General features: G+C 39.1%; 1 protein-coding gene across 3 annotated transcripts in view; it reads left to right on the top strand.

Moving 5' to 3' along the window:
• Positions 1–25,707, top strand: part of myo1b (myosin IB) — a 271,540-nt gene that overhangs the window by 124,003 nt on the left and 121,830 nt on the right. For all 3 annotated transcript variants that reach the window (XM_073046966.1, XM_073046967.1, XM_073046968.1), the window contains exons 5-7: positions 16,553–16,657; positions 17,904–17,950; positions 18,940–19,003. In XM_073046966.1, the coding sequence (XP_072903067.1) occupies positions 16,553–16,657; positions 17,904–17,950; positions 18,940–19,003 (216 nt within the window). The remainder of the gene's footprint in view (positions 1–16,552; positions 16,658–17,903; positions 17,951–18,939; positions 19,004–25,707) is intronic.

Genomic DNA, 25,707 nt, shown 5'->3' with positions numbered 1-25,707 from the left:
GAGGTCCATAGAGGACAACAGTTTTGGGCCCCATATCTAAGAAAACATGTGTTGTCATTGGAGAGAGTCCAGAGGGAGTTCATGAGGGTGATTCTGGGAATGAAGGGGTTAACATATGAGGAGTGTTTGGCAGCTTTGGACCAGCACTCACTGGAATTTAGAAGAAGATGTGGGGATCTCATTGAAACCTACCGAATGTTGAAAGGACTAGATTGATTGGGTGGATGTGGAGAGGATGCTTCCTTTGGTGTGGGTATTCAGAACTAGAGGGCACAGCCTCAAAATTGAGGGGTTACCTTTTAGAACAGAGGCAAGGAGGAATTTTTTGAGCCAGAGAGTAGTGAATCTGTGCTACAGACTGTGGTGGAGGCCAAGTCCAAGGGCATTTTTAAGGCAGAAGTTGCTAGTTTCCTGATCAGTAAGGGCATCAAAGGATTTGGCGAGAAGACAGGTGTATGGGGTTGAGTGGGATCAACCATGATGGAATGGTGGGGCAGACGATGGGCCAAATGGCCTAATTCTGCTTCTACGTCTTATCATCTTATAGTCTTATACCAACTGATAATAAGGAGCATTACACCCTCTACTCTTGCCTTATTGGTGAATGACCACAGGTGGTTGTCTCTTTCCAACTTTCTTAGCTTTAATGTCAAGCTAAGCAGAAAACAGAGGCCATTCCCCAATAAGAGAAGCATTAAATGATTTAATCAAGGGACCATCTTCCCACTTTATTCATTACCTCTAACATGGCAGCTGAGAGATTCAAGATGATGCATAATATTGTTCACGCTTATTCATACCTGCCTGCATTGCTTACAATATATATATCAATGAATACGTCCCTGATGTCATTATTTAAGTAGCTTACTGTAACATTTTTCTTTTTTGATGAATGGTTCTAAACTTAAAATACTTTGAATTCCTTGCAAAATACTCTTTTCTCAGAAATGTTTACTCTCTAGTTGTAAATACTGGCCAAGAGCTTGGATGCTTTAACTCACTTTTAACATAGATGGCGTAAAGTCTGTGACTACTTTATTAGGCAAACCTGTACACCTGCTCATTAATTCAGATGTCTAATAAGCCAATCGTGTGGCAGCAAATCAATGCATAAAAGTGTGCGGGCATGGTAAAAAGGTTCATGTGTTGTTCAGACTAAACATCAGAATGGGGAAGAAATGTGATATAAGTGACTTTGACTGTGGAATGATTTTTTGCACCAGACGGGGTGGTTTGAGTATCTCAGATACTGCTGATCTGCTGGGATTTTCACGCGCAACAGTCTCTAGAGTTTAGAGAGAAAGATGCGAAGAACAAAAAACTCAGTGAGCAGCAGTTCTGTGTGAGAAAATGCCTTGTTAGTGAGAGAGGTCAGAGGAGATTAGCCATTCTGGTTCAAGCTGATAAGGATGATGACAATATCTCAAATAACCAAAAGTTACAACAGTGGTGGAACAGTGGAACATGTAGAACCTTGAAGTGGATGGGCTACAGCCGCTGAAGGCCTCTGACTGTATATTTGCTGTTGAAATTTGTGTAGCTGTGAGTAATGCACATCACAATTTGTAATAAAGCAAAATTGAGCAATACACAAGTGGAACATCACACCAATTATCTTTTGAGTTAAACATACAAGCACATTATCGTTTGACTGCCATGTACCAGGTTTTGGTATTCCAGTACTATGTTGTGATATTTCTCTGTGCTTGCAGCTGCTAGAAGGCTCCTCCCTTTCGTTTTGAGTCTGTCCTTGATAATCCAAGAGAAGCTGTTGTCCCTGGAGGGAGTTGGAGGAAAGCATCAAATCTGTATCTGTACAGTATCTCTGCACAGCTGTCACCTGAACCAGTAGGCATAGTGCTTTAGGTTGTCACTAAGCCCTTGTAGGGAACTGTGCACCACCTCCAAGAGGAGTCACTGAAAGCACCCTGAATGCTTGCCCAGTATATTTCCCTGTATGCCATGTCCTTCTGCCCCATCCTGCCAGCATCATTCTGATACTGGGCAACACAGCATATTGTTAACAAGTTGAAAGGGGTGTACACTGGACAGTTAATTAAACAGTGGTTAATTTAACAGTTTGTAAGTTACTCATGCATGGTTTATAAGCCCCACCTTCAGGTTTATAAAATGTTCATTCTGGAGGACTTGCAATTAATAGCAAGTGCACAATAGGTGTGTATTAACTATAGGAAGAGTACAGTTATATTATCACCGATACAGCTCAGTAATATATGCAATAAAATAGATGAAATACTTCTTGCTATTGTGGCATTCTCATACTTCAATGCAACATTATAAGAACCAAGCACATTTCCGTAAATAGTATCATTTGCGATTGATCACTGAAGCTAGCGTATCTGAGAAAGACACCATTGTAAAACAATTCACAAAGGAACAATCATGACTGTAATATTCATCAAAGTGTATACAGTGCAACAAATTTGATATCATCCATTGTATGTTGCATTATCCTTAGAGGCACACCATCCATTACCCTTGATACTTGAGAATCTACTTATCACCTTAAAACGTTATTAGTGAACATGCTTGGTTGAAAGGTCTTCTCCAACATGGTGAGGAACTGCACACAAACAGATCCCTGCCTTTAAAGTGGTCTTGTTTCTATTCCTTGCTGGTTTATTCTAAATGGGGGAGTTCAAGGACATTGAGTAACCTTTCCTTTTTCAGTGTTTGTGTCTTGATGTCTGTGCGGATGTTTGGTGGTGAATAGAACAATAATATCACTGGTGGAATGGGTGTGTGGTGGGGTGTGGACTTGTTAACAGTTCATGTGAATATTAAAATGTGTTCGAATAAGTGTGTTTATATGTGAAGGTTGTTATTACTGGCATCCAGCTCACGTCATATCTTGTAAGATCATGAACTCTCTTTGAGACACTACTTGACTGAGCAGGGATTCTCTCTCCTGAACAAAACTACTCATACCACTTCCTGCAGGCTGTTCTTCCAGTAGCCCTGGCATGTCTCTTAGCCCCTTTAGACCTCGGGCATCTGTCTCATTGATGAACTCTCCTTTGCTGCCCTCCATACCATGGATCTCTCTTACTCCTCTCTTCCAAGAGAGCCATAGAGTGTAGATTAGATTAGATTACCTTTATTTGTCACCGGTACATCAGAAAGTATACCGTAGTAAAATGCAACTGTTTGCATCAAATCAAACCAGTGAAGATTGTGCTGAGCCTCCTGTACCAGCACAGCATGCCCACAACTCACTAAGTCTAATTTTGCATCTTTGGAACGTGTGAGAAAACTGCAGCACCTGAAAGAAACCCACATGGTCACGGGGTGAAAGTGCAGTCTACTTACAGGACAGCAGTGAGAATTGACCCCTGATCATACAGCTTGTGCTGTAAAGCATTGTGCTAACCTCTATGTGATTGTGCCACCATATTTAGCTACCACGGGGATTGTGTCTTTAAATGCTGGTACCCTGTTCTTACAGCCGCACAACAACATATCGGCAGCTGCTCTGAATTTAGAACAACAAACAAAATGCTGGAGGAATTCAGTGGGTCAGGCAACATCTGTGGAGGGGACTGGATGGTTGACATCCCTGGTCATGGCCCTTCATCTAGGCTAATCTGAATTTAACCTCATCCGGCCAGGAACTGCCCAAGTCACATTTTAGCCCTTCTTTCATGGTATAATCAGGTCTAACACTGTTACAGATGACACATTTTTGTATTTTTTAGGGAGACCTAATTTTGATGTTGTTGCTTCATGCAAAGATAACTTTCAATTTACATGCAAAAATTTTAATAATTTACATGAAGTACTTATAAAGTCAACACATTCCTAGCACAAATTCAGTTTGCTTCAATCATTTTAGCTTCATAGTATTGTATGTAGTTACTGGAGTCAGTCTTTAACTACTCTTGGAACTCCCATTACCAACCACATATCATTGAGTCATCTTCTTACTTACTGCCTGAGACACTAGGGGAAAGTAGAATGGTCAGTGGTGTAAAGAGGAGGTATTGTGTTAATGAGCAACCTATTCTGGGAGGTAAATTGGCACTAAAAGCCATTGAAACTGAAGAGTGATGCATTTTATCATAGACAACAATTAAAATATAACCCAAATGAACAGCGGTTTATGAACCATCAAATGGACCAGTTAATATTAAGTGTAAGAGGGGTGAGCAGGTGGGTGGGTGTGATGGTGAGATTAAAATCACAGAAAAATCAATCACACAACCGTAGGCTGTGTTGATGTCTTCACACTGTCAAAAGTTTATGTAAGTGGGAAGCATTCCTATTGAGGTTTGTATTTATGAGCTGAAGTTAATTATATGAGTTAATGAAGTACCAGCAATTGAAAATCAGGCATATTCCATTGTACATTTGATCAGTACTGTTGGTGTAGAAAGAGAAGACTGTTCTAAGTGAACTAATGTTCTTCTTTGGTGCTTCATGCAAAGGTGCTTTCATGCAGGGGTAAAAAAAGTAGAATTAGGAAGCACTGGTATACAAATTCATTACTGCAGAATCTTCCAGGGCTTTTGAGTTTGAAGTAAGAGCAGGAGGAGTATAGAAGGTGGCTCCAACATTTTATGCTGTATCCAGTTCAATCTTTGGAGGTTAATATGTCAGTGGGAGGATGAGTATTGTCTGACAGGTGCATTTGGAAATCTATAATGACTTCCAGTGCCAGCCAGAAATATTAATCCAATCGCTCCTCAACATAAAGTAACTGATATTTCCTGTTGCTTTCAATTCCTAATCTGCCCATACCTAAATTTGGCCCCTCTGAAAATGAAGTCATCACTGCTTACTTATGTTTGTATTAGACTTTGCCAGAAAATATTTTTTTGCAGGTTTAAACTAAAAATCCATATGATTTATTTCAGTTGTCACAAGACTGAAGTATGGGAGTATCTGCACTTTCAATGGATTTTGATACTGTTCCATTATTTATAGTTTGACCCAAAAATGTACAAAATGCAAATAGACAGTGGTACTTTTCATTGGCACAAAGGGACTTTTACAAGAGCCTTTTTTCAATTACACCTCCAGGCCGAATATTCAGAATAGCGTCAACTTTGTTAAAGTGATCTGCTGATTATGGTGTGACCTGTCTGCATGTCAGGGAGTAATATCTTTTTGTCAATGTAGTTCTGTTTCCTGAAATCTCTCTTAATTTAAAAGCATTCCCCTTTGATTTATACAGTAGTCTCTTCTAAGTCCACAAAAGGTGGTTTGAAGTAAATATTTAAATTTTGGCTTGTTTCATATCTTGCATATAGTCATTCAACTTTTTTGAAGCTCAAGTTACATTTCAATCTGTAGAGTATTTACAAATGTAACTGTATCCTAAATGGTCAACTGTACAAGACTTTGAAATTATTTTGCCATCTTAAATTAACGGCTTCCAGGAATCACTGTTAGGCTCTTTAGATGTGTGGATTTGATGATGTTTTGATCTAGAAAGTGCTTCAGGTCAAGACTGAGGTGTAAATTTTCTGATTATTCTATTAGGTGTTCATAACAATAAAAAATAATAGTACTGTAATCAACTCGCACTGCTCTAAGGGAGAGAGGAAGTGAAAGAAGATGACAAAGAAAAAAACAAAAGAACCAAGGAGTTGTGGTTATCTACTAAAAACTAACTTAGACTAGAGAGAAAATAAAACATTCCAGTGATAAGGAATAACCTATGAAATAATCAGGTTCAGTGGCATGAGACAGGCTGCAGAGAAATGTTTAGAAAAATACAGAATCAACTATACTATCATTACTGCAAATTCACTGAACAATTACATATATTTAGGTTGATTATATGAAAATAAATGAAAGCATTAGAAAAAGTAATTTATGAGAAAAATGCAAGAAAATAACAATTTTACACTCTATTCCAACAGATGTGAAATCACATTTTAGAGCACACATCTACAGAACATTAAGGTAGCAAGCCATGCAGATACAGTGATTGGAAAGGCATATATGATACTTCATTGTCCAAGGCAGAGGACAAAAGAGTCCGAAGTTCATGGTGGAACAACTGAGTATGTAACAGGAAGGAGCCATCAGCTAAAGTACTGCATCACAGAAAGAGCTTGATAACTGGACTAGAGTAGGAGATTTACAAGTCTGGTGTTCAGCAAACCTTAGCTTCTTAGTCAGGAGAGATTGCTGTGCGTTTAGAACTGAGGAGGCCCAGGAGAAATTTGAACAAGTTATCTAAAAATGAGAGGGGCCAAATTAGGGCAGATAGGAAGGAGCTGATCCCCTCAGCAGTGAAATAATAACTATAGATCATAGATGTAAAGCATGAGGCATTAGAAGAAAATTGAGGAAAACTTTTTCACTAATATAGGGGTAACGATCTGAATCTCACTGCCTGAAGGCCAATGGAAGAAAAACAACTCAGTTCACTTAGAGAAAAGATCATGTGATGTACCTTTAAGATCACATGATGATCATGTGATGTACCTTTAAGGTTACAGTCCAGGAATTGTGAAGTGGGTTCGTGTGAATACCTCTTTGATGTGGTATGCTCATGATGAGCTGAATGGCTCACATTCTATTGCCCATTTCTCAATGGAAGCATTTAATCATCGCCTTGTTTTTCAGGACTTTACTATTTCTTTTATTTAGAAGGAAGAGGATGTTGCACTGCTATTCATTGTGACAGATAATAAAGAATATTTTGAGCAGAAGTGAAGATTTACTTTACTTTTTAAGGACGAACTAAAAGGAAGTGCTGGAAAGTTTGTGGTTTATTTGTTAGTGGAACATTTCCTGGGTCTGATTCACTATTTATAATTTCATTCAAATATATGCACAGAAATATATTGTATATTTATAATAAGAAAACTACAAGTTGTTATGATTTGAACTCTTAGCAAGTACATTTTTTTTGCTGACCCCCATGTCAAAATTGCTTCTGAACTCTTTTTCCTCATGAGCCAAAATCTACTGTTGCATACAATGTAATGGGATTCTGCATTGCTCGCCAAACAGAGAATCTTTTATTTCCATTGGTATTCCTACTACAAACAGTGTGGATTAGCTGAGTAACCTCTCACCTCTCATCTAAAATTTTCTGAATCGACCATGGAATTTGGTCTTAAATTTGCAAACTTGTTCTCGTAAGAGACAGATGTGAGACGGTCTTCTGATTGCTACCATCAAGGAGGAGGAACAAGAGCCTGATGACACACAGTCAAAGTTTCTTCTGCACCGCCTTCAGATTTCTGAATGGACAGTAAACTCATGAACACTAACTCACATTTTCTCCTTTCTTTTTGTACTACTTCATTTAAAATGTTTGTATATATAATTAAACTAAATAAGTAGTGCAAAGCACTTATAATTTATAGTTAAAATATTATGTATTGGAATGTACTGCTGGCACAAAACAACAAATTTCACAACGTATGCCAGTGATAATTACACCTGATTCTGACTCTGAAAATGATTTCCTTTTCAGAATGAGAACAATGCTTTAAATGTTTAGATGTCCTGTTTCCAGTGCAATTCTCATTTTCTGTAAGGACAACTCTATGAAGAAATTGAGATTTACTGTAGAAAAACTTGCACGAAAAAGCTGACTTGTTTTCTCAGGCATGTTTTGCCTCTAACATTTATGGCAACATGGAAAATAGGGAACACCAAAGCAAAATAAATTGCAGTATGTATATGCTGCTCTCTGAAAATCTGGTAGCTATCACCAAGGTAGTCAGCATCAGTGCAGACAAACAGTCATGAGGTTTTTGAGACCATGTCTACAGATCTAGGTGAAACTAATTTTCCCTGTCGTGAAATGTGTAAATCAGAGATCACGCAGTTCATTAAAGTTACAGAACACTTTTTGCAGAGAAAAATCCCTCATTAATTACAAGGTAGTTGTTCTGATTCCTGACTGGGATGAGTTATCCATTTCCAGTACAAAACTGATCTATCAATACGAACTTGAGGTATTCCAAATACCATGACCTTTCCAGCACTTTCTAGACAGGCTAACAATTTTGGAAATTACTGTCAGCATAGGGAACTTGGCGTCCACTGCCATTTCTCAGCAGTAAGACCAGCTTGATTATAATGACAAACAAGCCTGTTTAAGTAATCAAATTAATTTTGTTCACTTCATGAAGGACTGCCTACAAAGACTCATCGTCAACAGCAATGAGTCATTTCCTTTTGAGAACAGCTGGCCTTTCTGAAGTTTTCTCAGAAATACTTTCCCATCAATTGGTCATAGACAGCATTTAAACTTAGACCCACAAACTATAAACTTGTAATAAATCATTTTACCTTTAGTGTTTATAGTCTTCAAAAAAATAAATATTTTTAGTTTGCTTTGATACTGTTTGTTTTGCAATGGTCAGAAAGTTCAAGAAAATTTATTCAGTAGCACATCTAGATGTTGAAACATTTAGAGATACAGCACGGTAACAGGCCCTTCTGGTCCAATGAGCTCGTGCTGTCCAATTACACTCATGTGACCAATTAACCTACTAACCTGTATGTCTTTACAATGTGGGCAGAAACCCACGTGGTCACAGGGAGAATATACAAACTCCTGAGTATTTGCTACCCTTTATGATAAAATTATTGACAGGTGGAGTTCTCTGCAAACAACATTGTCATTTGGGTGTCAAACTGAAAACAAATAGACTTAGAAATTAATTTCTACAACTCCATAGACATGCTCTTGTGCTATTAAAAATTAGCATAATCCAGTGCATACTGATAATCCTGTGTTTTAACCAGCCTGGACTTTCTGAAGGTTTTTTTTAATTTGTGGTTTACCATAATTTTTTTTCTGTGTGAAATCCTCCCTAAGTCTTCAGCAGTACTATAAACATAAGAGATTCTGCAGTTGCCGGAATCCAGAACAACACACACAAAATGCTGGAGGGACTCTGCATGTCGGGCAACATTTGTGGGGTGGGATAAACAATTGATGTTTCAGGATGAGATCCTTCATCATCACCTGAAATGCCATCAGTTTATTCTTCACCATAGATGCTGCCTGACCTGTTGTGTTTCTCCTGCATTTGGTTTTGTGTAACTTTAGCAATAGCCCAGCATCCAGAATTTATTTCCATTATGATTTGCAACATCACTGATTTGAAAATGAGATGTCTTATTTGCTTAGAGAATACATTTATTAACCAAATTTCCCTTGAATCTATGCTGTTTGAAAAAGCCAGCAGACAAACTGCAGTCAACACACACAAAATGCTGGAGGAACTCAGCAGGCCAGGCAGCATCTATGGAAAAGAGTACAGTCAATGTTTCTGGCCGAGACCCTTCATCAAAATGCAATTTTGTCTTCACTGGCATCTCACATGCTGGCCAAGCAGCATGTGCTTGGACTATTTTGCCCATGGATGGCAAGGGCATGATATCACTCTCAACTTCTTCGCTATAGTATTATTGTTGATCAATTTAATTTAAATATTTCTTTAAAAAGAAAGGAAGAAGGAAAGCAAGACTTTTAGACAGGGAAGCAGACAGATAGAAATAGTAAGATTTTGAATTTGATATATCAACTACATATGAACAAGAATTTTCTGTTAGTCTTTCAACAGAGTCTCTAATGAATCTCACCACTGCAAACGTTCTGCCTTTTTGTTTTATCTCATGCAAAAATATTCAGTCAAAATGAATGAATGTAAATCTTAGAAATGCTGTCATTCTTTTCTTCTTTTGTTTGATTTGGTATTAAATTCTTTGAAGCACGGATGCCTTCTGAACAATTAGGCAAGAGAACCAGTTCCTGGTTGTGATAGCCAGAGATCCAATGATGGTGATGCTGAGAAGGTTGTGGGCTCAGATCCCACTCCAGAGACTTTGACTGAAATTTAGTTTGGCTGTAAAATGCTGAAGTGCGCTTTCTCAGGTGCATATTAATACTTTGGCATAATTTAAAGGAGCTGGGTATCTCGTCCTGCCATTCTAGCTGATAATTATCTCTTAACTAACAGATGGAATCAGTGTATCTTTTATGATACTCTGCTGTTTTTGAGAGCATGTTGCCAAATAGAATCATAGAAATGTACAGCCAAGGAACAGGTCCTTAGGCCCTGCCTTGCTCATGCCATTGAGATACCTATCCATGCTTATTCCATTTTCCCACAATTTGCCTGCAATGATTCTTACTATACAAAGTTCAAAGTAAATTTATTATCAAAGTACATATATGTCACCATATGCAACCCTGAGATTCATTTTCTTATGGACATAATAAATCTACTATAGAATAAGTCGACTCTGTTTTACTCCCCCTAATTTAGTCCCTTCCTACCTATGTTCATGACATTTCATACACTCTGGATCTTTTCAATGATTTCAGGTTCCCTGGCCCCTATCATATTTTTACTATTTATGTCCAGTCCCTATACCCTCCACCCCCACCAGGAAGGCCTCAAAGCTCTCTGTTTCTTTCTGGTCACCAGACCCAACCATTTCCCTCCATCACCACTCTCCTCTGCCTAGCAAAACTTGCCCTCACTCTAAATAATTTCTCCTTTGGCTCCTTCCACTTCCTTCAAGCAAAAGGGGTAGCCATGGGCACACGCATGGGTCCCAGCTGTGCCTGTCTGTTTTTCAGCTACGTTGAACAATCTGTGTTCCAAGCTTACATTGGTGACTATCCTGCACTTTTCTTATGCTACACTGACGACTGCATTGGTACGGCTTCCTGCATCCATGCTGAACTTGTTGACTTCATCCACTTTGCCTCCAACTTCCACCCTGCCCTCAAATTTACCTGGTCCCTTTATGATGCCTTCCTCCCCTTTCTCGATCTCTCTATCTCTGGAGGCAGCTAATCTACTGATGTCTATTATGTCCACAGACTCTAACAGCTACCTGGATCATACCTCTTCCCACCCTGTTACTTGTAAAATTGTCATTCCCTTTTCTCAATTCCTCTCTCTCTGCTGCATCTGCTCTCAAGATAAGGCTTTTCATTCTGGAATGAAGGAAATGTTCTTCTTTTTCAAAGAAATGGGCTTCCCTTCCTCCACTATCAACGCTGCCCTCAACTATATCTCTTCCATTTCACGCACATCTGCTCTTGCCCCATCCTCTGGCCACCCTACCAGGGATAGGGTTCCTCTTGTCCTCACCAACCACCCCACCAGCTTCTACATTCAGCATATAATTCTTTGCAACTCCAAAGAGATCCCACCACCAAGCATATCTTTCCCTCCCACTCTCTGCTTTCTGCAGGGATCGCTCCCCATACGACTCCCTTGTCCATTCAACCTTCCCCACTGATCTCCCTCCTGGCATTTACTCTTGCAAGTGGAACAAATGTTACCATTCAGGGCCCCAAATTGTCCTTCCAGGTGAGGCGACACTTGTGAGTCTTTTGGGGTCATATACTGCATCCGGTGCTCTGTGTGGCCTCCTATTTATTGCTGAGACCCAACGTAAATTGGGAGACCAATTCACCAAGCAGCCACGGTCTGTCTGCCAAAAAAAAGTGGGATCTCCCAGTGGCCACCCATTTTAATTCCACTTCCCATTCCCATTTTGATATGTCTATCCATGGCCTCCTCTACTGTCATGATGAGACCACACATAGGTTGGAGGAATAACACCTTATATTCCGTCTGAGTGGCCTCCAACCTGACGGCATGAACATCGATTTCTCAAACTTCTGGTAATGCCCCACACCCCCCCTTTCCTTCACTATTCCCCATCTCCTTTCCCTCTCTCACCTTATCTCCTTGCCCACCCATCGCGTCCCCCTGGTGCTGATTCCCCCTTTTTCTTTCTTCCAAGGCCTTTTGTCTCTTTCACCAATCAACTTCCCAGCTCTTTACTTCATCTCTCCCCCTTCAGATTTCACCTATCATCTGGTGTTTCTCTCCCCTCCCCCACCTTTCAAATCTACTCCTCAGCATTTCTTTCTCTGGTCCTGCTGAAGGGTTTCGACCTGAAACATCAACAATACTCTTTTTCATGGATGCCTCACCTTCTGAGTTCCTCTAGCATTTTGTTTGTGTTACAGGTGTGTCCCCCCCCCCTTTACAAAAGGTAGAACGTTCCTAGGAAGCCTTACTTAAGCCCAAATGGTGTAAAGCGAAGAACCATTCATTTATATGGGAAAAATTTTCGTAAAAGCAAAAATCCTCTTTGTAATGCAAAAACAGGTTACTAATGTAGGTCTTTCGTAAAAGCGAAGTGTCGTAAAGCGAACATTTGTAAAGCGGGGGACGCCTGTATTATAGAATAATAACCATAATAGACTCAGTGAAACTGAGATGTTCAATCAGTGTGTAAAAATAAGTGTGCTAATACACACAAATAATAATAACAAATAAATAAGCAATATATATCGAGACTTCACAACAAAAAAAAATTTCATTGTCTGACCTTTGGAATGACTTGTGATTGTGAAAGGTGCTATATCGATGTTTTCCCTTTACAAAACATTTTCCAGTGGTAATCTCCTACATCAATATTCTCAATTGATGGAGCTGGCAGTTGTTCTGTGAAGTGACCAATGTCTTTATTCAGTGTACTGTATAGCTTTATAACTTGGGAGAAGGTGGAGAATGGAGTTGACAGAGATAATAAATCAGCCGTGATGAAATTGTGGAGCAAATTCAGAAGGCCAAATGGCCTAATTCTGCTCCTATCTCTCTTTTATGGTCTTATGATAAACACATCTAAAAATCATCTTTTTTAATTTGGCTTATGTATAGGATTACTTAATGCCTGTTGATGTTGATTACATTTATATAATTTGGTATCTTCAATTGCATTTATTCTATATAATGCTTGTCTTTACTTAAGATTTTAAATTTTGTCTCGTATTTTTATGACAATATTGATTTGTCTTTACAATCTATGTAAAACACTTTGAGCCTGCATCTTAAACCTGTCATGGTTTAGAATACTTCTAAGTATCTCTGCAAAGAGTTTAGCAAGCTCAATTAATCCAAAAATATTTATAGTTCAGATCTCTAACCTTGATACTGCAGCATTCCTACACCTCTGTCACCTGAGTGAAAGGAACTTCCCAGCCCAGATTGGAATAATTAGATATCTCAGACAAACACCGCACAGCTTAGACCAGATGTAATGGTGTGATGACGGATGGCAGCGAGTGATGATGCCTCACTGAAATGACTTACAGCTATTCCCCTGCATAGAATAGAGTGGACCTGAAGCACTTGCCTTGGTTCGATCTGGTGTAAGCTCTGAGGCTTTGTATCTACTAGGGAGCTGCTTCAAGTTCCTGTGCTAGAACCGCACTTCAACATGTGTCCACTGTTGGAGTTCAGTGGTGAAATCGCAGGCAACATGTAGTTAATGCCAGTTGCAACCTCTCTCTGACACAAACTGCTAGCATACCCGCAAGCTCTTGTTTGAAATCACCTATCTGCTTCTACAGGATCTTTTCCTTGGCTACAACCAAATGAATCAGCTTTCAAATACATTTATTTTTGATTAACTAAAGTCAAATTAAAGTTGAGTAACATGTAATATATGAACTAACCAGTTTAAAGTTTACTGTTCTGAATTCTGTTACTGTTACAAAGTAGTCTGTATTGAATTTCTTGTTTTTTTTTACTTGAACATAAAAGTTAATTGACTAATTTGCTTGGCTTGGAACGAAGGGAAAGAAAAATCAGCATACGTAAAATCATTTGGAAGAAAAATGTGAGCTTCATCAGAGTCCCAAAGGGCTGTGAAGCAACTGTGGTACACTTTGAAACATTGTCAATGTATTGTAGGAAACATGGCAGAGAAGTAGCATACTATAATTTCTCATTGAAAGTACTGGGATAATAACCACATAATCTGTATTATGATGTTGATGGACGAATAAGTATTGTCCAGGTCCACGGTATCAAACCCAAAAATGCCCTATTCTTAACTTCTCAAATGTGGCTGTAAATCTTTGAAGCACATTGTGTCTACTTTAGTTTTTCAGCACTCATTTTTTTTGGTTATTTCTGAAAGTAAGGAGATATGGTAGAGCTCAAATAATTGACCTCATCACCACTTCCTTAAAAAAAAGTGGTGCCATGGTAGCATAGGGATTAGACAATGTGGTTACAGCTCAGGGGCTTCCGGACTTCAGAGTTTAATTCCTGCACTGTCTGTAAGCAGTGTGAACCACATGGGTTTCTGCAGGTGCTCTGGTTTTGCCCCCCCGCAGTCCAATGATGTTCTGGTTAGGAGGTTAGTTGGTCATTGTAAGTTGTCTTTTGATTAGGCTAGTGGTTGATAGGAGGGTTGCTTGGTGGTGCAGCTCATTGGCCCGGAAGGGAGTGTTCCGTTCTCTATCTCTAAGTAAGTAAATAAAAAAATAATAAATTCTTGTTGAAATAAATCCTGAAATGCTTCTTCAATTGTTGTCCATCAGACTTTTCATGTTGTTGGCAGTTGCCCAAATTCTAACTGTATGTGATTCATTAAAATGACAATGAATATTAAAACTGGGCTAACATTGAAGAAGAGACTGTTAGCATTTGTTCCCTTTTGCTGCATCATTAAATGATGCTCAAGTTTTTTTTTTCCCCACACATTTCAGAACAAATAATTTTATGGTTTCCAAATTAACATTTTATTAAGCTTCCCTCTTCCTGAATAATGAAATACTGGATCTGTTTTGTGGTTAGTGGTAGTTGTTCTCTTTCACATACAGTTGTTAACAAAATAAATTGAAACAAGCTCAGGGCAACATCTCCCCACATCAGCACTGATACTTGTCATGCAAGGTGATTGTGCTGTAAAACTGTTGTCAGAACTCCTGCAGTTCTCCTGGAGTAGATAGTGGATATTCATCACAGACCCTGGGCAGTGAATGTCCTTCACGTGCACCTGGCAGGCACAATGTCAAGTAGTATTGTGAAGGAGCCAAAATACAGATTCTGAGATACAAAAAAATATCCCGAACTGCTATGCAGAGTAACTGAAAAATTCTAATGATTATGTCCCAGTTGACCCCTCCTCCCTCTATGCTTCCTGTTACTCAGGAAGATGCTCACAAATTAGATACACAGCCTCAGGCAGTTTGCAAGTTTGATATTTAATTGGCTGTTCCTCCTGTTCGACCTAGGGAGTAGAGCTAACTAGGTACACGGAAATTGAACCAAATTGCACTTGTTCTACGGACATCCCAATTTTAGTGACCAATACCTTTACTGTTAACATAGAAACATAGAAAACATGCAGCACAATACAGGCCCTTCGGCCCACAAAGCTGTGCTGAAAATGTCCCTACCTTAGAACTACCTAGGCTTTACCCATAGCCCTCTATCATTCTAAGCTCCATGTAGCCATCCAGGAGTCTCTTAAAAGATCCTATCGTTTCCACCTCCACCACCGCCAGCAGCCCATTCCACGCACTCACCACTCTCTGCGTTTTAAAAAAAACTTACTCCTGCCATCTCCTCTGTAGCTACTTCCAAGCACCTTAAAACTACGCCCTCTTGTGCTAACCAATTAAGCCCTGGGGAAAAGCCTCTGACTATCCACATGATCAATGGCTCTCATTATCTTGTACACTGCGGTGAACTACATATACCTGTCTGGACACGCCCCCTGCTGACTGCTCCTGTGGCCCCTCCCACTGACCGTGGCTCCCCCCACAGACCACGGTATAAAGGCGATTGAGGCCTGAGCCCGGCCCTCAGTCTCCAGGATGTAGTATGGTGGTCAACTACTGCTTGTTCTTTCTTCCAGTCAATAAAAGCCGATATCTCGCCTCCACGTCTCAGAGAGAGAGTTATTGATGGTGCATCATACACCTCTTTATCAAGTCACCTCTCATCCTCTGTTGCTCTGAGGAGAAAAGGCCGAGTCAAGTCTGCAAAACACTCAAACAGAAACTGGGTTAAGCCAGTTTTCAGAAGACAGGTTTGGGCCTCTTGCATGGCCAAGCATGCAATAAGTCCATTTCTTTCATGTCCTTGCATAAATCAGGTAATGTGGACAATACTTTGGTCCTTTCTAATGAAAGGCAAATTAGGCCATTTTAGAAACCATGACACAGAAACTCCCATTACACAGTATGTCAGTCTCTCTGTCTTTCACCATATCCCTTCCTCTGCCAGCTCCCTCCTGCAGAGGAATTGGCAGAAAAAGATGATTGGGATTGACCACGGATGTTGCACCCCAGCTGCCTATGTAATGTGCAAGCTGGGGAGGTGCAATTTGAAGAGCAAGCATGTAGCAGGCTCCCTCTTCGTGCAGTTGACAAATCCAAAGGAACGGCAGAGACTGATACAATTCGGCACTAGTGGTGTCACAGGAGCTGCCATTTAACGTTGAACTCAGTATAAGACTGCCTTACGGACTTCATTTCCAGATTTTTCCTTGGGGTTTACTCGTGAAGCCTTCCCCATAGATGATAAACAATAATGAATCCAACAAAGATTAGATGTCTTATCTAGATGCTTTGCACAAATATAGCTGAATCATTTTCTGGATTGGACAGATAATTTTACACATAGACGCTTGTATTCTTTGAGTTTTCAAATATGTTGCGTTAAGAGCTACCTACTATTTTGACAGTGGGTCAGATTACTAAAAGAATTCTTCATTTCTCCAGAGGCAAGCAAGTTGGTTATGTCCTATGTTGCTGCTGTTTGTGGCAAGGGAGCAGAGGTCAATCAAGTTAAGGAGCAACTGCTACAATCAAACCCTGTGCTTGAGGGTAAGTTCAAGAATATTTAACACATTATCTTGCTTTAATAGGGAAGATTATTGTTATGAGACTAAGTATAAAGAAATCCTTATCAGATAATGCTAATTCATCTTACACTTATACTGACAATAACCACGATGCAGTCCATTTTATTATTTGGTTTCAATGTTCTGTCATGTGAGACTTACCTTGTGGTGCCATTGAATCATGGTTTCAGTCCACAGGAAAATTCTAGAGTTTCCATTGACAAACAGGCAGAGATTTGATGGAAGTATACAAAGTTATGAGGGGTATAGGTAGGGTAAATGCAAGCAGGCTTTTTCCACTGAGGCTTTGAGAGACTAGAACTAGGGGTCATGGGTTAATAATGAAAGGTGAAATGTTTAAGGGAACTGGGGGGAGGGGGTAACTTCCTCAATGAGAGAGTGATGGGAGTGTGGAATGAACTGCCAGCGGAAGTGGTGGATTTGGGTTTATTTTTAATATTTAATATTAATCTGGTTAGGTACCTGGAAGGGAGGGGTATAGAGGGCTATGGCCTGGGTGCGGATCAATGGGACTAGGCAGATTAATAGTTCAGCATGGACTAGATGGGACAAATGGCCTGTTTCTGTGCTGTAGTGTTCTTACAACTGAATTTAAGATGTGAAAGCTATGGCAAAGGTAGCATATTGGTTATGCTATAGTAGTGATCAGAAGAATAGACTCATGACCCACTATAATCTAGTTTAATGGTTAATAAATGCATATCTGGTATCAGTAATGGAATTAGTGATAATGGAATTACTGATCAGGAGAACCTGATCTCATTCTCTACATCTGTTTAGAGAAGGAAACTTGAAAATCTAAACAATGTGCTTGCAGCATAATTCCTCTGAAATAGCCTGGAAAGCCATTTAATTTGATAATAGTGTGACAAAAACTGTTAATGACGGTAAAATAAGATGGAATGCCAGCATTAAATCTGGCACCCAATCATACAAGGGTACATTCAGCCTAGTTCCTGATGCATCTGCTATTTATTTCTGAAGCTCATCTAGTTCATATTTTATTCCTTCCTTGATATTGAATTGTAGAAGAATGTGAATTATGTTTTCAGCTGATCAAATGAAAAGGAAATGAATGATGCTTTATAAAAGCTTGGGATGAGATTATAACAATGAATTGCACAAGACAGTGGTTGGTTCCTATTTTCATTTTGTGGTATGAAGCAAAGGCCTAAGGTTTATTCCCTTTGTTTCCCCTTTTCCACCAGCCTTTGGAAATGCCAAAACAGTGAGGAATGACAATTCTTCCAGATTTGTAAGTAATTTTTATTTTTAGTGTAAGTTCTGAATTTTCTCTTGGCTTTTACATCAGAATATTTTGGTATTTTTTTAAATCAAAAAACATGTTTGTTTTCATCTCTGAAACCAATAAACAGTGCAAGATTTTAATCTCTAAAGTCAATTGTAGACATGGTTAGGTTAATTCTGTGGTATTTGAGATTAGAAAATTACTCTATGCCAGATGCCAGATCTTCCATTTCATCTTTTTTATGGTTTGATTGTGCTACATGAACATTTCACACAATGTCTGATCACATTGTTTGATATGACACATCTTTCAGAAGTTATGGGTTCAACTAGCAGGTATGATTTTTCAGACTTTGTGTTACTAACCTACATGTTTTCTTTATACTTTCTAAGCTGTGATAAGGGCCCCTGCTACCATATAATGTCCATAGATTCTGCAGTGAGCTCAGGACTTCTTTTACGTTATGTAGTCAATTATGAAAGAAAACAATAAATATAACGTATTGTCTTCTTTTGTAAGAAATCTTTCAATTCATTGTGAGAATACCTGCAATATAGAATAAAAGAACACAATTGAAATTATTATTAATCATATTTATGAATAGCATACTTTTGTTCTATCCTGTCCCTCTCCAACCCATCACATGACTCTGACACCAGTAAATTGCTGGAGTGGTTTTTGAGGGGCTGACATTTGGAGAGACAGTGTATGATTAGGGACAGTCAGCACAGATTTATGCTTGTGGTTGAGGTGAACACATTAGCGATGTTTAGAAAGTCACCGAGATAAGTACGTGTGTAGGAGGGGTTTAGAAGGCAGGGGTTTAGACCTCACTGGGCACCACAGTTGCATGGACAAGTTGGGCCAGTGGGCCTTTTCCATACTATATGACTCTATATTCACCACTATCACTCTGAGACAGGTTTGGACTTTGTTTAAACTTTCTGTTGCATCACTTTCACCACAGGTTTCAACCAAGCATTTCTATTTCACAGGGAAAGTATATGGATATTGAATTTGACTTTAAAGGCGACCCACTTGGTGGTGTTATCAGCAACTGTAAGTAATTCTCCCAAATAAAAACAACGTGTTAAATCACAATCATCTGATGTTTTGTTTGAACTTAAGATGATTTTAAATTGGCGAGGTTCATGTGCTGTGAAGTACAGAGTTGTATGATAAAGAGATAATAGAAAGCACAGATCACTTTTAGATGCCTATAACAAACTGCAATATTTTGAGCAAAACTTTTATCAACAGACTGAAGAACTGTGGGGTCAAAGATATTTACCGGGAATATACATCACAGATAATGTATCACTTCCACTGACGGAAGGATTTCAGGATCTTTTATTCCTCTCAGTTCAATACAATACGGACCCTGAAGTTTGAAGCCTTTTTGGATGGATGGGTTCCTACTTTGATTGAACATGTTAATTTTATTAGTAATGTTGTTAGTTGCTTTGACACTTTAGTGACCAAAGGAATAATGATTGTGAATAATCTGGTAATTTAAAGGAAATGTTTGCCCTCAAAAATTACTGAAACACTTTGAATTAAGAATAGGCTCCATGTTGTGTGGTTGCAGGTAAGGATTTCAAGGTGGTAGTTATATTGAAACGTGATGGTAACTTCCTGCATTTATGTGGCATCTTTAACAAAGCTGAAGCTGTACTTTTCTCTGGGCCACTAAGCAATTGGGGAGACATAAGTGAGCAGTGAAAGAAGATTAAATACTTATTGGACATTTATTCAAACTTATTACTGAAACCAGAGAAAGACTGAATTAATGGCAGCCCTTAATTCTTCCTCAAAATATATGCGATTCTGAACTATAATTTATATCATTATTCTGTGAAAAATATCCTATAAAGGAAAATGTATAACAATAAAAAAACAGGATCCAGTTTATCTTACATCTGAAGAACTTAGTATCTGGAAAGTCAATGGATTGTATTCATTTCTGAAAAATGCATTATTCCTCTTTATTGTCTGTGTGCACATCTGCCTCTGTTCTTCCTGTCCTGTGCACATTGAATTATCTGAGTTCTTGTCCTGCTAGAATATGAAAAGGCATTAATCTCACAAATATTTTTAAGCAATCACATGCAAAGCTTTCACTTACTAACAGTGAACTAAATAGTACCTTTTCATTGTGATTAATAGGACATTTAGTTTCCTGTGGACTGGACCAAACATTTCTATATTGCTGAAGACTGTGGTTCGTGGTGCACAGATTTAATGAACAGAATATCCACTCCCAGAACACACTGTGCTGACTAGATGTGCTTAGTTCAGTTAGATGTTCTCGGCAGATGTAGTCAGAATAATTGGAAGCAAATAAACTGGATCACCTGAGAGTTTTTACCAAGTGCACAGTGTAAATACTATGCCGCATGAAGTTCCATGCTGCCCATTTAAAATGCATTTTCTTTACACGTACATTAACATGTCATTGTTAATGTATGATATTAAAGTACAACACAATATACTGTATAGCATTGAATTGTTTCTATATAGAAGGATATGAAGCTATTCAGACAGCAGCTCCCTGAAATATTATAATTGCAGCATATAAGAACACATTCGATGTGACCTGATGAGAATCATCCAGGCCTGCATAGACAGGTATCATTCCAGTCGTGCCAGGAACTGAGGTGTGTGACTGCATTTTGAAATCTTGAAATTCTTCTGGTGAATTGTGCAATTTTCCTTTTGAAGAAGGCTAGTACTGTAGCTGGTAACAATAGCAATCATGGAATGATACTGCATACAAAGTGCTTACTTAGCCCATCATACTTGTTCTATAGTCTTTCAAAATGCTCCCACTTCAAAAACTACAGTTTCAGTTCATAAGGTTAAATGGCTTATTTTGTACCAGTCTTGCCTCTGAGTCAATAGGTGCTGAGGAATTGTAGTCCAATGGGCTGGGATTGGGGAGTGAGGGAATGGTATGTTGAACTAAGGTCACCATAAAAGGTCAAGTGGATCTTGTTATCTCTTCATCCTTCCTTTGTAAGGTGACCAATCCATAACCCTTAATTAGTAGCAGGAAAAAATAGTAAATCTGATCATTCTTATGTTGATATTTGATAAATCTTGCTATGTGCAAATTGACAGCAATATTTCCCACGTTACAAGAGTGAGTGCTCTTTGGAAATACTTCTTTGGTTGCAACCAGCTGTCACAAAAGTATCAGAAATCTTTTTTGACTCTCCATTCTGACATCAATTAGACATCTATGTGAGATCTCATAGAATGTAAAACTACCATATCCAATGATAACTTGAAAGCTAGGTTAAAATAACTTTGTATATTTTCATATATACAATCCATTACATTTTCAAGATAAAAAAAAAATCTCCAGTTACATTTACTCAAGTTTGGAATGCAAAATTGGTATCAATGATAACTATTTGAATCACGTCAGACTTTGGTTTTAATAGCCCAATAAAATAAAGGAGGAATTCACACACCATGTATTCATGAGGGTTGCATTATTTACAGCTGATTTTTTTTTGCTTGTTAAATTCCAACTTTTCATTCCAAAGTGTGCTAATAGGATTTTCAGAAAATGTTGATATGCGGTGCTGTGATCAGGGTTGACTTGATAATAAGTATAAATTTTTATGTCATTTTCCAGAATTCAGGCCCAATTAATTTTTCTCAGTTTTCAAAGATGCTAATAGTAGATTGATTTTCGCAAAAAGGGTAGTCTGAGTTGTCAAGCTGCTGCTTACTGCTGCATTAATGAAGGTCATTAGTGTTCTAATGGTAATGACAATTACAAGTATATACCATAAAACTGAAGCTAGTGGATAAGTCCTGTTGAAGGGTCTTGGCCTGAAACAACGACTGTTTACTCTTTTCCATAGATGCTGCCTCATCTGCTGAGTTCTTTGGGCATTTTGTGTGTGTTGCTATTGGAAAAGAATGTGATTGTAGCGAATGTATATAATTGATTAAGCAGGAAGTTGCACAGCACTGGGATGGGGAGGATATATATGTAAACAAGGACATGGGCACTCCCCTCTACCCACCACCATCATTCCCTCTTTCAGTTATCAAGCACATTAAGAATAAATGTGAGTGACATGTTCTCCAAAACTTGTCAAATTTTAATTCCTGTATGGGATTCAAATTCCTGTGGCAATGAGATAATAAGCAAAGAGTTGTGATGAAAAGGTGTTTCTTTATAGACTGGTGAGGTAAATCTGCTTGCCTCAAGGTCCAGTACAAGGTCAACACTGCTTTTGGTGCATTGGAACTGTAGTGTTACAGGTTACTGTGTCCAAGTTTGCAAACAGCATGAAACTTGGAAGTACAGTAAATATTGAAGAAGATAGTAGTTGACAGCAAGGTGTCAGAAACAGGAGTGGAAAAGTGGGAAGGCAAACAGAATTCAGTGCAGAGGAGAGTAAGGCATATTTTAATCAGAAGAACGAAACAACAGCATAATACTGAAGTGTTCACTTTTAAACTGGATGCAAAAGAAAGGTACCAAGGTTATTTGTATACAAATTTCTAAATGTTGACAAAGGAATTAATAACAAATTAGGACTTATACTTTATAAATAGAACCTGTATACAAAAACTCAGGAAGTTATGCCAAACACAAGCTAGATTATTTTGTTCAATTCTGGGTACTATACTTAAGGAAGGATGGGAAAAGGGCACTGTATTATTTACCAGAGTGGTCCCAGGTCTAAAAGAGTACCATTGTATGGTTCTCCTTTGAGTAAAGAAGGGTAAAGGTATACAGTGGATTATGGTTAATTGGGGCAACAGCTTATTTGGGACAACTCTTGAAGAGCATAAACTAATTGAGAAAATAGCCAGGGTTCCCTTTATTTATTTGTGACTCTATGCCACTTAAATTGGGACAGGAGACTGTTGCCAAACAATTTCTAACTAGCATCAAACATGTGCATTTGCGTGGCCAATAGATACTACACCACACTTAGAACAAATGTTTTTAAATAGCGTCAGTTGCATGTGCTTCTGTTTAAAAATCAGTGATTATTATCACTGATAGTTGGCGAGAAATAAGCAGTAAGAGAATTCAGAACTTTTTTGCTCACTGTGGTTTCAAGCATTCAGGTATCTGGTTTAAGGTGGCACTTCTGAGGGCAACTGACTGCTTACTGGCAGTTCCAAGACAATAAATACATCTAAATACTTTATTAATAAAACCTTTTTGATAAAATATTATGGTAAACGATCATTGCAGACAATGAAAAGGTGAGTGAAGGTGAGGCTGATTCGAGGGTCAAAGCGTGCAGGTGTGAGATGGTCAGAGTGAGGTCGAGGCATGTTCAAAATGAAGTCAGGGAGAGTGATGCAGAGAAAAGTCAAAGCAAAGGATAGGCAGATTCGGGGCCCATCCACCTAAGCCGAGAGTGGGGTTGGATCAATCTAATCACCAGGCTGATTTGGAAAGGTCTTGTAACAGGTCAAAAGGTGGCAGCAGGTCCAGGCCTAGAGCGTATTGAAGAGACAGGGTCCGGGTCTTAGAGTGAGGAATGACCAGATGTTTGGATGATTTAAACGCTGGGCCAGATTGATTGAAAAAGCAGAGTGTGGAACCAGAGGCGATGGTTAGGCTGGTTCTGCTCACTGCCCCACAACATTGGCTCCACTCTTTGCTGCACTGAGGCTGAAGCTGTAGTCCTGCTCCGACTGCAGTGGCTTCGTGTCTGAGGGCTCACCTTCGATCTGTGTTGTTTGATTGATTTTTATTCCACACCCACCCCCCCTGCACATTGGGCATTTGTGGGTGACTTTTTTTTAATGGTTTTTGTTGTGTTTCTTGTTTTGTGGCTGTCTGTAAGGAGACGAATTTCAAATTTGTATAATGTATACATACTTTGACCATAAATGTACTTTAAACTTTGAACTTTGAGATGCCAGAGACAGCTGGGAGTGAAAATGAAATAATTTCACTACTTCAATAAGTTAGGAATTACAAAGAATTTGAAGATATCGACAATCATCTTGAACGATTTGGATAGATGCAATAGTCAAAAATTGTATGAAAGCAGTCTATTATCTACATTAACAAGAGAAAATCTGCAGATACTGGAAATCTAAGCAACACACACAAAATGCTGGAGGAACTCAGCAGGCCAAACAGCATCTATGGAAAAGCGTACAGTCAGCGTTTTGGTCAGGGACTCTTCATCAGGACTGGGGAAAAAAAGATGAGGAGTATGAAGGTGGGTGGAGGAGAGGAAGAACCACAAGGAGATAGCTGAAACTGGGAGGGGGGATGGGTGAAGTAAAGAGCTGGGAAGTTGATTGGTGAAAAATACATGCCTGGAGAAGGGGGATTCTGATTGGAGAGGACGGAATACCATAGAAAAAAGAAAAGGGGAGGAGCACCGGAGGGGGGTGATGGGTGGGTAAGCAGATAAGGTGAGAGAGGGAAATGAGAATGGAGTATGGTGAAGGTGGGGGTGGGTGTTATTACTGGAAGTGTGAGAAATCAACGTTCATGCCTGCATCAGTGAGCACTTACGCTCCGTCCACCAGGAAAAGCAGGATCTCCCAATGGCCACCCATTTTAATACCACTGCCCATTCCCATTTCAATATGTCAGTCAGTCTATGGCCTCTTCTATTGTTGCGATTAGGCCACACTCGGGTCGGAGGAGCAATACATTGTATTCTGTATGGGCAGCCTCCAACCTGATGACATGAACATCTGTTTCTCAGACTTTTGGTAATGTCTCTCCCCCCCAATGCCACTTCTTCTCCATTCCCCATTCCCATTTCCTTCTCTCACCTGTCTTCTTACCTACCCATTGCCTTCCTCTGGTGCTCATCCCACTTTCTTCCATGGCCTTTTGTCCTCTCCTATTGGATTCCCTCTTCTCCAGCCCTAAATCTCTTTCACTGGTCAACTTCGCAGTTTTTAACTTTGCCTCTCCCGGTTTGACCTTTCACCTTGTGTTCTTCCTCCCCTCCCCTCCCCTCACCTTCTTACTCTGACTTCTTTTCTTCTCCAGTCCTGATGGAGAATCTTGGCCTGAAACGTTGACTGCACTTTTTTCCATAGATGCTGCCTGGCCTGCTGAGTTCCTCCAGCATTTTGTGTGTGTTGCTCGGATTTCCGACATCTGCAGATTTTCTCATTTGTACAGTGAGATTCAACAGGCAGTTCTGAAGCTGTCTGTGGAGAGTGAAGGGATATGTCATGGCACAGAAGTAGTCATGGTCAAACACTGTGATCAAGAAACCCCAGTTATGGCAACTTTGTAGCACTGGACCCGAACTTCCAAGGTTGAGAGAGTGGAACTGACCCAGTGCAAAAACTTTTCCACTTTTTAAAAACTCTCCCGTACAGGTTTTTAAAAAAAAACTAATACTGTAGTAGTATTAATAGTGTTTCAATTTGTTCTACATTTCATTTAAACACATAATTTGTAACTCAATTAAACAGTGGTTTGTCTATTTCCATGAAACCGGCAACTTGGGGCAGCCTCTTAATTGAGCCAAAATGTACTGGTCCTGATGTGCCCCAGTTAACTATAGTCCACTGTATTCAAAATAGCTGTTTTAATATTGTAAGGAATTTAGATAAAGTAAGAGCAAACTGTTTTTATGTACGAGAGGTGATTGGTAAAAATATCAATGGTGATGTGTAGGTTATTTTGCCCAATAAGATGTTCAGATTAGAAAACAACTGATAAATCGGAACAGTTTCAACAATAGCAATCAAGACTAGCAGAAAAAACTTACAGGGTAATGGAGGAGAAGCAGGGA

The sequence above is a fragment of the Hemitrygon akajei genome, chromosome 5 (assembly GCF_048418815.1).
Source record: "Hemitrygon akajei chromosome 5, sHemAka1.3, whole genome shotgun sequence".
Lineage (NCBI taxonomy): Eukaryota > Metazoa > Chordata > Chondrichthyes > Myliobatiformes > Dasyatidae > Hemitrygon > Hemitrygon akajei.
This window is presented reverse-complemented; position numbering and strand designations above follow the sequence as displayed.